Raw genomic sequence first — 15,887 nt, 5'->3', positions numbered from 1 at the left:
GACATGATGGTATTAAGTTCACACCCCAACACTGCTTTACCTAACAATCAGTAATCATGATTTTAATATTGATAACAATAATTTTAATTATTACTTTGGCCATAATTGGCAGCCCTAGATCTCATACATTAACACAATTTTTATATATATATATATATATATATATATATATATATATATATACATATATATATATATATATATATATATATATATATATATATATATATATATATATATATATATATATATATATATATATACATATATATATATACATATATATATATAAGGACCACAACTATGGAACTCTTTACCCGACACTTTGAAAAGTATACCTGCACTTGTCACTTTCAAAAAACAAACACAATTATGGCTAGTTGAGCAACAATCGTGTTCCCATGTTTAGTTTTTACTCATTTTTATTAATTATTTTTTATCTAGTCTGCACTTTGTCTGTGTTATTATTATTATTGGCTTTTATCTAGTTTGCACTTTGTCTGTATTATTACTATTATCATTATTATCGACTCATTCTATTTTTTATTTTCCTATTTTAATGATGTTGGATCTGTGTTGTTGTTGTTGGGGACAAGTGTTGTAAATTAGCTTTGGCTACAAACACTATGATGCATACATCGGATAACTGTTTCGGATGTCTATGTTTTTGTATCTGTCCCTGTTTCAAATAAACCTCTATAATAATAATAATATATATGTCCTGCCTCGAAAGAAAATATGTGGTGCCCTTCCAACTTGCCTTGGTGCCCTAAAATATGAGCCCTCCTTTGAGGCAGCACTTGCCTTGACCTTAAAAAGTTAAAATTCGGGGCCTTTTGTCAGATTGCAACCTTGTCACTTCAATCATTGATTTGTTGTTCACTATTATCTCCAAGTAGTAGTGTCTATGTGCGTGTTGTTTGCTGTGTGATGTTGCCTCCTTCTATTTGATATCGAGTTAATTTCAGTGTAGGTGTTGCGAGTTCTTGCATTGAACTTGCAGTGCTATTGACGCTGTCTTGTTGACATACGACCACATCAACGTAATGGCGAAACGTAGATAAATGTGAATAGTTGGATTACTCCTTACTAGTAAAAGTAGCCCCGTTATTCAGAACACTAGTGACTAATCCCAAAAAATACTGGTTTAATCATGTATAAATATTATTCAATTTATTCAGACCGCTCATGCGTTTTACCTTAACTGCAGATGTTTACCTGGAATGTGGTTATTATACGTTCAGCGATCAGGTCAATACATGTACCAGTGCAAACATTTCCTTTCAGAATAAACCTTGACTTCAGTCTAAATAATACTGTTTGCAAGTTTTAAACAAATCATTTATAGTCTTGTTTACTGCCGCTAACTGGTTCCAAACTTTTGACCACCTTATCAATTAGAGATGCCGATAAATGCTTTAAAATGTAACATCGGAAATTATCGGTATCGGTTTCAACCTCCCAATTTTCCCGGGAGACTCCCGAATTTCAGTGCCCCTCCCGAAAATCTCCCGGGGCAATCATTCTCCCGATTTCCACCCGGACAACATTATTGGGGTCGACTGCCTTTAGCGTCCTCTACAACCTGTCGTCACGTCCACTTTTCCTCCATACAAACAACGTTCCGGCCCAGTCACATAATATATGCGGCTTTTACACACACATAAGTGAATGCAAGGCATTCTTGATCAACAGCCATACAGGTCAAACTGAGGGTGGCCGTATACACAACTTTAACACTGTTACAAATATGCGCCACACTGTGAACCCACACCAAACAAGAATGACAAACACATTTCGGGAGAACATCCGCACCGTAACACAACATAAACACAACAGAACAAATACCCAGAACCCCTTGCAGCACTAACTCTTCCCGGGATGCTACAATATACACCCCCCGCTACCACCAAACCCCGCCCACCTTTAATTGGAAACTAGTTTCATCCAATATAATAGCCTTGAGTGTGTTCTACTATAGATTACAGTACTCAGTATTCACCCGGCCACTACATGGAAATACTTCAATACATCCCGGTTAGTTCCTCTAAGTTAGAACTGGACTGAATTTTTTTTTCCCCGCCAAAACGTGGTCAACTTGACAGTCGCTGCTACGCCCGTAGCTGTGTTGTTAGCATTCTGCGTTAGCGTTGCCTTGTCGTTCCACACGGCTCACGCCAGAGCCTCACCGATGTCATGTGGAGTTGACGGTGTTGAAGGTGTGAAGCGTATCGACAGAGTTCGTCTCCACCTAGCATTGATAGCAGTCAAAGTCTCACCCACGCGGTGGCGTGTTATTGACGAGGCAGGGGCTGACGACGAACTGCATCGAAATTGGTAAACTTGATTGTCACGGCTAAAACTAGCGGCCGTGTTGTTAGCATTGTTCAGTTTTACCCCAGCAACATAGATAATAGAAAATAAGACATTTTTCGTCATTTTTACAACGAAACTAAAACAAATGTTTCCCGTCAAAATATGACTCGCACAGTATTTATTTATAATCTAGGCTAGTTTGTTATGCTATGGTGAGCTTCGTGATGTTAAAGGTTGATTGGAGCACCGAAATATGATTGAGTTCTTTGCTCCGTGGCCCTCGGGGGTCAACCTTTGGGGTCGACCTCACTCTGCGTGGCGGAGGAAAATGGGGAGATGGTAATGAAGGAGCTAATTGCTTCCACTGGATTTTGAAATGGAACCCGAAGCCCCAAGCGACGTGCTATGCTGCTCACGGCTGGAATATTGATGACCAAGGCAAGAAAAATAAATAAATAAGGGGGGAAATGACCCGGCTCTACAGTGAGATCGATATAAAAGCCACAGATTTGTGCAGAACATGTCTCAACAGGCAATACGTTCCCCCTGTTTGTTATGGATCCGTATGCACTTACCCCCGGTCTAATATTGCTGAGCTACACACGTATTTCATTATATCCCTTTGCATTGTATTATTCATAGCAAAAATATGATATCGACAGCTTTTGGTACTTCAGCATTATGATTCATGAAAGTTTAAAGATATGTCGTTGAGTGCAACTTAAAGAATGAATTGGGTGATCGTCAGTCCAAAAAGTCGTCTTGTAATTTGCCACCCTGGGCGTCTAATAGTTAAAATGATTATGTCGATCTTGAATCCGACTCGAAAGAACACAAACACAAAAAAACCCCACAAAAAGCAACTTCCTGTAAGCAAGCGGACGTTTCCCTGACCACTTAACAGTGTCAACAATAGGAATAAGTACCTAATTTGGTGCTTTTTTTTTGGGCACCGACCAAGTCCCACCAGTTCTACCGGCCACCGATTCATGTGAATTCCAAAGGTGCACCTGAGTAGCATTTTTCTTTTGGTTTTTTGCTCCAGCTGTTACATATACTGTAATCGTGTAAATGGTAATTGGAATTTGTTACTTATGTATAATTATATATATATATATATATATATATATATATATATATATATATATATATATATATATATATATATATATATATATATATATATATATATATATATATATATATATATATATATATATATACACACACACACTACTACTACTATGAGGGGATAATGAACAACAAATCAATGATTGAAGTGACAAGCTTGCCATCCCAAAATACCGTGTTTTTGGACAAGGAGATACTATTAACTAGCGCTAACACCATGCAGTGAAAAGATTCAACAGAGCTAATGAACACAACTGAGCTCATACTGCTCTTTTACCATGAATTGATTAACGTGGACCCCCACTTAAACAAATTAAAAAAACTTATTCGGGTGTTACCATTTAGTGGTCAATTGTACGGAATATGTACTGTACTGTGCAATCTACTAATAAAAGTCTCAATCAATCAATCAATAAATCTTGCTGACATCACACGTCAATTAGCAGCAGGCATTGCCCTGTAAGCCACACACACACACACACACACACTCTGCTCTCATGAAACATCTCTCAAATGCATAATTGAAGTTTTTTTTTTCCAAGTAACTCAACTAGTTTACCAAAAGTTGCTTATTATTCTTATTGGATAGTAGTCTGTTTATTTCAATTGTTAGTTTTTTTTCTTTATTGCCTGGTGTGTAATTTATTTTACTTTACTATTTATTTATTTTTACGCCATATTGGTTCCCACTACCGCATATTAAATTGGAGTCCTTAATCTCGTTATATGCAAATATATTGACAATAAAGTCCATTCTATTCTATTCTATTCTATTCTAAAAGAGTAATTACTCTTTAATACAGGGGTGTCCAAACTTTTTTCACTGAGGGCCGCACACGGAAAAATTAAAGCATGTGGGGGCCATTTTGATATTTTTCATTTTCAAACCATAACAAAATATATGCATTTTTTTATTTATTTTACCTTTAGGGGTCCCGGGGATCATAAAGGGTCTCAGTCATTAAAATGTTAAAAATAAGTCAGATTATTATTATTTTTTAATTATTTAACGCTTACAGTAAATCTCTATATCAACTTCAAGTTGATATAAAGTAATACAATTAAAAAAAAATGTTTTATGGCTTTTCTGTCAAAAACAACTTAGTTTTTTTTATAGTAAAACTGAAATATGCAGTATTTAGTAATTAGAGCCCTATAAGATCAATAATGCAGGACACCACTGATTTTAATTCTTTCATATTTTTGAGTAATCACAGTGAAAAGATAAATAAAAAATCACTAAATATATTTGGGATCCAAAAGGTGCCCCACTCATAAAGTGATACATTTTTATTAGGTTTTTCTTTTACTTTCAACACTTAAGTTACGAGATCAACTTCAGATATATCTGTCCATTTTATGCTGGAACTATTATTTTGTTTGTTTTATGCGCTTTTGTCAAAGAAAACTTTGGTGTTTTTTTATATGGCTACTACACAATATATGCAATATTTACCACATAAAACATTTTAAAGTGAAATATCTGAAGTAATTGGAGCCCTGAAAATAATTCATTATAACATGGATTTTTTTTCATTATTTTTTTTTTTTGAACAATGGCAAAAAAAGAAAAATGAAGAAAGACAAAAGAAAAAAAAACAGCCTGCGTGGCAGCTTTTGTGTCAACATTGCAACTTTTTCTCGTTATATTTCACCTCATTCCACTTTTTTTAATGTTCTTTTTTATTTTTACAATAGTATTTCCAGAATGTGTGGCGGGCCGGTAAACAATTAGCTGCGGGCCGCAAATGGCCCCCGGGCCTCACTTTGGACACCCCTGCTTTGATACATGTCATTAATTACTAGGCAAAGTAACAAGTAATTATAAGTAGTTACTACTTTTCCGAACACTGCATTACTACACACCTCTGACTAAGATGAATTCAAGTGAGAGGGAATAAACACCCCACTGAAAATAGACATTTTTTTTTGTTTTCCCCTAAGGTAGAGAGGCTACTATAGTTCGAGTACACAAAAATTGACCCTCCGCTCCAATAAATACTGGACCTCATTTAGTCACTCGATCTGTCTTCCACGCCAACACATCAAGTAGACACCCCCTCTTTATCTCTTAATCTATTGACTTCACTTGCTTTTCCAATCTGTCGGTGGTGTGCATTACATAGAAATGTGTGTTCTGCCCCCCCCATCCCTGAGCCCCTTTCGCCTTTGTCCTCATTTTATGTTTCGTAGAAGAAGAAAAAAATGTGCTCAGCAAGTCACTTTGCAACAACGGAATGGTGTTAAACTGTCACATTATGCTCATTTCGGATTCATGTGCGCCATTAGTCGGAATGGTTTCCCATTCAAAGTCCTCCCCGTAGGTATATGCGGAATCTAAATCCACGACTGTGCTATGTTTTTTTTTGTTTTGTTTTTATGATCCAAAGTGAACGATGGAATAATCAAACGTGTAATTATGGGGAACCAGTTTGTTTGCTTGATGTGACCTTTTTTACATTGCAAAGCAGTTCTTCCTTTTTAATGAGGTTGTGTCATCATTTATTCATTTATTCACATGGAGGGGAAGCTTGCTGTGTTTATTTTGCAGTAAGTGTACGTTTTAACTCAACATTATAGCACACATCATCGCCACTTGTGACGAGGTTTTAGATGAACGCCGGAAAACACTCAACAGACACTTCATTTTACATTAGTCTTTTGATTCAGGGTCTGATTGGTACTGAGCGTGTACCAAAATAAAAGTACATAATGAAGTACTTGTATAGGTACCGGCAGAATGATGTTGGTACCACCAGGTACGGTGTCAAGTAAGATCAAACAGTACCATATTTCAATACTTTTTTTTTTTTTTTTTTTTTGCACATGAGTACACCAGTTCAAGTACTTGGCAGGGAAACAAGCACTCAAAACGAACTGCCACTAAGTTAGATTTCCCAAAGTTTACGACAAAAGGCTGTCTACTGAAAAGCCATGCATGCTACGGCCATTTAAAAAATATATTTTGTAAAAAAAAAACAACATAAAAACAGAACTAAAGACACAATTTAGGTGTTAATTCGTATTAACATTTTAGCTATTTCTCATTACATAACCTTGTTTTGCTTTTTTTCCCCAATTTTTTGTACTTTTTACTAGAGATGTCCGATAATATCGGACTGCCGATATTATCGGCCGATAAATGCTTAAATATGTAATATCGGAAATTATCGGTATCGGTTTCAAAAACTAAAATTTATGACAGAGCGCCAATAAACCTTAAAGGCACTGCCTTTGCGTGCCGGCCCAATCACATAATATCTACGGCTTTTCACACACACAAGTGAATGCAAAGCATACTTGGTCAACAGCCATACAGGTCACACTTAGGGTGGACGTATAAATAACTTTAACACTGTTACAAATATGCGCCACACTGTGAACCCACACCAAACAAGAATGACAAACACATATGGAGAGAACATCCGCACCGTAACACAACATAAACACAACAGAACAAATACATTCCTTTGCTACTCCCTACCCCGCCACCACCTCAACCTCCTCATGCTCTCTCAGGGAGAGCATGTCCCAAATTCCAAGCTGCTGTTTTGAGGCATGTTAAAAAAAATAATGCACTTTGTGACTTCAATAATAAATATGGCAGTGCCATGTTGGCATTTTTTTGCCATAACTTGAGTTGATTTATTTTGGAAAACCTTGTTACATTGTTTAATGCATCCAGCTGGGCATCACAACAAAATTAGGCATAATAATGTGTTAATTCCACGACTGTATATATCGGTATCGGTTGATATCGGAATCGGTAATTAAGAGTTGGACAATATCGGAATATCGGATTTAGGCAAAAAAGCCATTATCGGACATCTCTAGTTTTTACTCTTTATATATATATTTTTTTAATTTCTATAATATGCTGCGGGTCAACAAAAATCAATGCCACGCTTTAGATACATTTGCTCCAGGTAAAGTTACAAACAAAAACAAAGAGGAGGCGCTTGAAAGTCCAGTGAGGCTCCACCTTTTAAAATGCGCTAGCTCCATGCTAATTTACATTGGATTTTCCATGTACATGCTGCTGATTAGCATTTGCGATTTTACAGGTAAATTTCAACAACTTTTAATCCGGTAATATAAATTATCACTGAAAATAAATCATTAAAAATACAATACTAAGAAAAAAGGAAAATACAAACAAAGTATCAACAATACTAGTAATATTAATAATAGTTATGAATTGTTCAAAATTTTTAAATACATATGTAATTAAAAAAAAATATATGTATCATTTTGTATCAATTCTCAAAAATCATGAATCGATTTAAAATCAGATGTGAATCGATTATTTTATTTTTTTCGGACCCTCAGGTGATATTTAGCATTCAGCGGAGAATCGAGCTAGCACGCTAATGGCTGGCGAGCTAGATTGAATGCTAACATGAATACAAGTAGAGATGGGTACTGAACTCAGTACTTTTATTGGTACTGACCGAGTTCCCTTGGTACTACCGTGTACTATTTCACCTAAATCAAACGGTACCATCTGTTGCAGACTAAACACCGGCTCAAACATTTAGCGGAGGGGGGGAAAATCACTCAAGCAGCACTTAAGCAAACTCTAGGCAATGATACAATTCTCCATGCCAACAGAACAAGAAAAAAGTGCACAACAGTATAGTCAGGCTCGATCTTGATTTACTATACATTGGCTCCGCCACATACACGTTACCGATTAGCATTCGCAATTTCACGTGAATTTTACTTACATTTGTCAATGAAAACTACAACTGAGATGCACGTTACAATCAAAACAGCTGGCGTGTGATCTGTACCATACTTACAGTAACAACACTTTGTAGGGCGCAACAGGACAAGACTGGCACATTTAGCTTGCTGCAGCCCAGAACCGCGTACAGAGGGAGTGTGGCCAACTCGGATTTAAAGTTGTAGGCAAATTCGGCGCCCTGCAAGTCTCGTATCGAGTATGGCCAGAGGACTCGCGTGACTACAGGGCGCCATGTTTGCTACCAACTTTGGAACCGAGTTGGCCGTACTTCCTCTATACACTACTGCCATGTCACGTCTTTTAATTGCACTTCCATGCAAAGTCTACCATATAAAACTTGCAAATGAGACTCAGATTATTATTATCAGATCACTTTTCAGATTTTATTATTAAACTAACACTTGTTAACGCATACTAAAGTGATGAAAAAGATTTTCCAGGTCTCGGGATTTGGTACCATTTAGACTTACACTTCCTTTTTATTGTCATTCAAATCTGAACTTTACAGTACAGATAAGAACTAAATGTTGTTGCATTAGCTCGTTGTAGTGCAGGATAAAAGAGCAATAAGGGGCCGATATAAATAAATAGATTACTGTACAGTAGGGGTGTCCAAAGTGCGGCCCGTGGACCATTTGCGGCCCGTAGGTCATTTTTTAACGGCCCCACGGCACATTTTAAAAATACGATTGAAAAAAAAAAAAACATTAAAAGTGGTATTTAAAGAGCAAAATTCAATTCAAGGCTCTAATTACGTCACATTAAATATTTTGAGATATTTTGGGGGGAAAATGTTGCATTTTTTGTGTTTGCCATGTAAAAAAACGAGCTGTTTTTTTTAAAGAGGGGCCTAAAACGAACAAACAAAAAACATAAACAACAATACAACTTATAATTGACAGATAGATCTGAAGTTGATCTCGAGATTATTGTGTTAAAAGTAAACAGTAAAAAAAATATATATATAATTTATTTTTTAACACTTTAATGAGTAGGACCCTTTTGGATCCCCTACAATTTTAGTGTGATTAGTTTTTAAGTGTCATTGCTCAAACAATAATAATGTTGTTATGAGTTGTTGACCTTTTTAAGGCTCCAATTATTATATAATCTCAAATTTCCCACTTAAAAATTTTATTGGGTGAAAATATTGCAGATTTTGTGTTTTTTTTCATTAAAAAAAAGGTTTTCTTTGACAAAAAGAGCATATAATTTAAATCTTTAAAAAATGTTATATTGACAGATAGACCTAATGTTGATCTAGAGCAGGGGTCACCAACGCGGTGCCCGCGGGCACCAGGTAGCCCGTAAGGACCAGATGAGTAGCCCGCCGGCCTGTTCTAAAAATAGCTCAAATAGCAGCACTTACCAGTGAGCTGCCTCTATTTTTTAAAATGTATTTATTTACTAGCAAGCTGGTCTCGCTTTGCCCGACATTTTTAATTCTAAGAGAGACAAAACTCAAATAGAATTTGAAAATCCAAGAAAATACTTTAAAGACTTGGTCTTCACTTGTTTAAATAAATTCATTATTTTTTTTACTTTGCTTCTTATAACTTTCAGAAAGACAATTTTAGAGAAAAAATACAACCTTAAAAATTATTTTAGGATTTTTAAACACATATACATTTTTACCTTTTGAATTCCTTCCTCTTCTTTCCTGACAGTTTAAATCAATGTTCAAGTAAATTTATTTTTTTTATTGTAAAGAATAATAAATACATTTTAATTTAATTCTTCATTTTAGCTTCTGTTTTTTCGACGGACAATATTTGTGAAATATTTCTTCAAACTTATTATGATTAAAATTCAAAAAAATTATTCTGGCAAATCTAGAAAATCTGTAGAATCAAATTTATATCTTATTTCAAGGTCTTTTGAATTTCTTTTAAAATTTTTGTTCTGGAAAATCTAGAAGAAATAATGATTTGTCTTTGTTAGAAATATAGCTTGGTCCAATTTGTTATATATTCTAACAAAATGTAGATTGGATTTTAACCTATTTAAAACATGTCATCAAAATTCTAAAATTAATCTTAATCAGGAAAAATTACTAATGATGTTCCATAAATTCTTTTTTAAAGTTTTTCTCTTCTTTTTTTCGGTTGAATTTTGAATTTTAAAGAGTCAAATTTGAAGATAAACTATGTTTCAAAATTTAATTGTCATTTTTTTCGTGTTTTCTCCTCTTTTAAATTGTTCAATTAAGTGTAAATATCATTAATTATTAATAATAACATAGAGTTAAAGGTAAATTGAGCAAATTGGCTATTTCTGGCAATTTATTTAAGTGTGTATCAAACTGGTAGCCCTTCACATTAATCAGTACCCAAGAAGTAGCTCTTGGTTTCAAAAAGGTTGGTGACCCCTGATCTAGAGATTTAAAAACTTGAATAATAACACAAATAATAATACTGAATAATGACTCATTTTTTATATTTTTTGGACCAAAACCCTTTGGGGTCAAGCCTGAGTGGAAGCCTAAATGTATATTTTTTTATACATATATTGTATTGGTTTTTAAAATAAAAAAATATCAAAATGGCCCCCGCTAGCTTTGATTTTTCAATGTGCGGCCCTGAGTGGAAAAAGTTTTGCCACCCCTGTCCTATACAGTTTGAAATGTAAAAATGATGTGTCATGTTTTGGCCGGTTCGCAGCAAAACCTAACATTTCCTTTCCCGGTTGTCGTTTCCAGCGAGGGAGGAGAACGTGGCCACCTTCCGCGGCTCCGAGTACTTCTGCTACGACCTGTCGCAGAACCCCATCCAGAGCAGCAGCGACGAGATCACGCTCTCCTTCAAGACGTGGCAGCGCAACGGCCTGCTGCTGCACACGGGCAAGTCGGCGGACTACGTCAACCTGGCGCTCAAAGACGGCGCCGTCTCGCTCGTCATCAACCTGGGCTCCGGGGCCTTCGAGGCCATCGTGGAGCCCGTCAACGGGAAGTTCAACGACAACGCCTGGCACGACATCAAAGTCACGCGCAACCTGAGACAGGTAACCGGTGGGCCGGGGGGGAAAGCGCCGATGACGGGTGGCGTCGGAGGGGGGCGGATTTTATTTATTTTTTCCGGAGGGAGGGGTCTGAAAAGGGGCGAAGTGAAAAATGTCGCCATGTTCTTATCAGTTGTCATCACATTGCCACAGACGGATCACGTTTTGAGTTCTTCTGTTCAAGTCATGGTTTCATTTCTGTTGTACTGAAAATGTATAAAGAAAAGCAGTCAAACTTCTTTTGCCGTGTTGAATAGTCACACTTCACCTTCTGCTACTTCCTCGTTGCTTTCGCACAGCAATTTATTGTACACGTCATGTCACTTGCAAATTCTCATGTCTCTTGACCTGTCTGAAAAGGAGTAGGAAGAAGCAAGGCTTAGCCAAAGATGCTCTTTTTGTAGTATTATTTAGGAGTATTTATAGCGTATTTATTTATTTAATGTGCAAGTGTTCCTGGACTGATAGGATTTGGAGCTCGTTTGCAGTGGAACCTCAGAATCGGAACTCATAAAAGCCCTTTTTATCCCCAGCATCAAATGTCCATTGATGACTTTTTCTTTGGCTTTTTGATGCTTCATGGTAACACTTGCCTACGGCAGTGGTTCTCAAACTTTTTTCACCAAGTACCGCCTCGGGAAAAAAAACGTGGCTCTCCAAGTATCAACATAATGGTCCAATATTATTGTTTGTGCTTTGGCGCCATCTTTTCGACGAGTTCTGCACTTTATTTTTTATTTTTTTAAACCTACCGGGAGTAAAGTTGCCGTTCCGTCTTATAGCCGTCCATAGCGTTTCTACTTGTATGAATTCTTCCTCAATCCAAGCAACGTTTGTAAGTTTTACAATGTAACTAAAACAATTCTTACTTACTAAAGCGTGGAGGAGTGTTTTCATGCGTATTTGCACGTGCCATGGTAATGTAATGAAGCTAGCGTCGTTAGCATTAATTAACTAATTCGCTTACTACGAGTGTCTGTGTTGGTATTATTACCTTACAGTGGCATTATTTTTGTATTGTTTCAGTTCAGTAAATTGACCAAAACACTGAGTATATAAGCCGCACTAGATTTGAGAAGAAAAACATATTTGTCTGTATATTAGCTGCACCGGACTATAAGCTGCAGATGTATACTGTACGTTGTAAAATGAGAGATTTTTTCAGGTGTTTATTTACATTAACAATGTCTGTAACACGGCAGTAAAACGGCTGATCCAACAAAACGGAAAAGTCATAGTCATGGATAGAGATGTTATATATATATATATTATCGGCCGATAAATGCTTTAAAAATGTAATATCGGAAATTATCGGTATAATTTTTTTAATTTTTTTATTAAATCAACATAAAAAACACGATACACTTACAATTAGTGCACCAACCCAACAAACCTCCCTCCCCCATTCACACTCATTCACACAAAAGGGTTGTTTCTTCCTGTTATTAATATTCTGGTTCCTACATTATATATCAATATATATCAATACAGTCTGCAAGGGATACAGTCCGTAAGCACACATGATTGTGCGTGCTGCTGGTCCACTAATAGTACTAACCTTTAACAGTTAATTTGACTCATTTTCATTAAATACTAGTTTCTATGTAACAGTTTGTATATTGTTTTACTTTATTTTTTATTCAAGAATTTTTTTTAAATTTATTTATCTTATTTTATTTGAGTATTTTTTTTAAAAAGGACCTTATCTTCACCATACCTGGTTGTCCAAATTAGGCATAATAATGTGTTAATTCCACGACTGTATATATCGGTATCGGTTGATATCGGTATCGGTAATTAAGAGTTTACAATATCTGAATATCAGATATCGGCAAAAAAGCCATTATGGGACATCCCTAGTCATGGACCCATTAGCTGCGGAAGCCAGCTTGTACAGAATCAATAACTCCATGGTGACGTTTTGGTGAATTTACAAAACTGAAACAATACCAAAAAAAATGCCATTATAAGTTAATAATACAACAAATGTTAGCAGGTTCGCTAATGCTAACACGATAGCACGTACAAATAGTGCATGAAAGCACTGCTATCAAACGTGGCGCTTTATCAATCAATCAATGTTTATTTATATAGCCCTAAATCACAAGTGTCTCAAAGGGCTGCACAAGCCACAACGACATCCCCGGTTTAGATCCCACATCAGGGCAAGGAAAAACTCAACCCAGTGGGATGACAATGAGAAACCTTGGAGAGGACCGCAGATGTTTGTCCGGCTGGAATTTTGGACATTACTACTTGCCGTAGTTTTGAAGCAATGCATGATGGGAATCCGGATGTTGTGTGTCAGTGTATTAACGTGCCGGCTGGAATAAACACACGCTGAGAAATAGCTCCGTGCCTGCCTACTTTATGGGTTATAGATAAACCTATGGATAACAGAGACATATATAATAGTCTCTTTTTCAGGTGAGAGACGACGCTAAAGGTAGTGCCTTTAAGGCACGCCCCCAATATTGTTGTCCGGGTGGAAATCGGGAGAAATTCGGGAGAATGTTTGTCCCGGGAGATTTTCGGGAGAGGCACTGAAATTCGGGAGTCTCCCGGAAAATTCGGGAGGGTTGGCAAGTATGATGGGTGGCTAGTAGACGGAACGGTACGAATACTTCCGGTTCAAGGCACGGAAGAGAACAAAAATACTGTCGACTTTTAACCCGCAGCACCCGTCCAAAAGATGGCGCTAGGGATGATGTTTGATAAGAAATTATCGAGTTCGAGCCCATTATCGAATCCTCTTATCGAACCGATTCCTTATCGATTCTCTTATCGAATCCAGATAGGTTGTTGTATATGGAAAAAAACACAATATTTGGTTTAACAAAAGCTCACTTTTATTTTATAAGAAACAAATAAAATAAAATAAATATTGACTGTTACCCCCCTAAAAAAATAAAAAATAAAAATATTGACTGTTGTTACCCAAAGTATATTAAGTGGGACTTTTCAGAAAAACAAATATATACAGTAACACAAAAACAACCTGTCTCTGTGATCACTATAGGTGAATAGCCATGCCTTGAGGCGGTTTTTTCCGGTCCATTATTTTTGCTGCTTGTGTAGCTCAGTCTAATGACTGAGCTACGTCATTTCCTGTGATGTCCCACAGGGCATTTCTTGTGGGACGGGATTCGTTCCCAGGGATTCGAATAAAGAACCAACTATTTTCTTTACTATAGTGGCCTCGATAACGGGAACCGGTTCTCAAAAAGGGATTTGAGTCCATGGAATCGGTTCTTTTCTTATCGAACGGTTCTTTTCTTATCGAACAACCGGGAGAACCGGTTTCGAACATCATCTCTACCGCCATAGCACAAACAAAAACAATTGTTAAACAGTAAAAGCAAACAGCGAAACAAACATGTTTAGAACGACAATCAAACTTTCTTACGTTGCTTTTTAAAGCTATCTTTTTAAAGCCTCAAAACAGGTGTCTGTGTGCTTTTAGACATCATCCCTCACCTAGAAGAGTATAAACTCTGCAAAAATTGATTTTATAGATTGTTTTTATGAGTGGCTTTAAAAAAGGTATGTACGGGTCTCTGATTACTCGCTAAATATAGCAACAACAAACAACCTATCTGCAACCAGGACCACTTTTGCTCTGTCCTTTTATGCTCTGGCAGGGCAGGTGCGTCCAAAGAAGTTTATGATCGATGCCGCACAGATATCGCCAAACGTGTTTGTGACGGAAAAACACAAATAAATGAATAAATAGAAAACACAGTTTGGGGGGGGCGTGGCCTGCGGGCCTGCGGAGAAGAATTAGCGGCAGGTGCGTAGATGACACAGCTGTGAGTGTTTGTTTGATCACCTGTCGCTCTGTTAAAGGCAGCAGTCGGGAAGGAGAAGGTGGGTTGTTGGTGGATGGCAGAGAACGCCGTGAGAGAGAGAGAGAAACTGACGGACAGACACAAAAGACGTTTGCTGAAAAGCAGCAGAGAAACCATTCGTGTGCTCAGGTCGGGGAAGAGCGTGCGAGAGCGAGCGAAGAAGTTGATATGGCGGAAATGGACAAAAAGGACATTTTATTGAAAAATAAAACCCTGAATGCAGCTGTCATGTCCGTGGTGGGTGGTCCAAAGAACCCGGAAGCAAGAGACTTCCACACACAGTTTTAGTCGTGTCTTCCTGGGCGCCATTGTTTTGAAATCCAATCGAATTGCGTTCGACTTCTGAGGTTCCACTGTTGGACGACGTCGCTCAAGTAGAGCGAGCAGCGTCGATGGGCGCTCATGCTAACTGCGAAGCGAGATGTTGTTTGTGTCCGCAAGGTGAGAGGCGAAGCGGTGTTGTTAGTATTTACTAGTGATGGGTCAAAGGATGCATTGTGAAACCCACGCAGTCCCTCGAAGCCTCGACGTGTGTGTCGCTTTAAGAAGGAAAAAAAAAAAAAGCACAGATGTTACTAGGAAAAGGAACAAAGTTTAGGATCATTTTTATGGCGCCATATAAGGTAATGGCTCTCCATTTCCTGCTTACTATTTGGATCATTGACTAGAGTGCATGCGGTGTCAATACAGCCAGTGAGTGTGCCATACACTCACTGAGGCGTCATTTACTCATCACTAGTACATATGTAGTTAAAAAAAAACAGAAAAAAAACATAGTGTGAAGGTTCGCTTTCTTCTTGTTTTCTATTCTGCCCTTGCTTTTCACTATCATTTTCTTTCCACTTTGA

General features: G+C 37.2%; 1 protein-coding gene across 2 annotated transcripts in view; it reads left to right on the top strand.

Annotated features, from left to right (window-relative positions):
• Nucleotides 1–15,887, top strand: part of LOC133640407 (neurexin-3b) — an 869,211-nt gene that overhangs the window by 240,948 nt on the left and 612,376 nt on the right. For both annotated transcript variants that reach the window (XM_062033799.1, XM_062033798.1), the window contains exon 5: nt 10,893–11,194. In XM_062033799.1, the coding sequence (XP_061889783.1) occupies nt 10,893–11,194 (302 nt within the window). The remainder of the gene's footprint in view (nt 1–10,892; nt 11,195–15,887) is intronic.

Source organism: Entelurus aequoreus, linkage group LG23 (genome assembly GCF_033978785.1).
Source record: "Entelurus aequoreus isolate RoL-2023_Sb linkage group LG23, RoL_Eaeq_v1.1, whole genome shotgun sequence".
Lineage (NCBI taxonomy): Eukaryota > Metazoa > Chordata > Actinopteri > Syngnathiformes > Syngnathidae > Entelurus > Entelurus aequoreus.
This window is presented reverse-complemented; position numbering and strand designations above follow the sequence as displayed.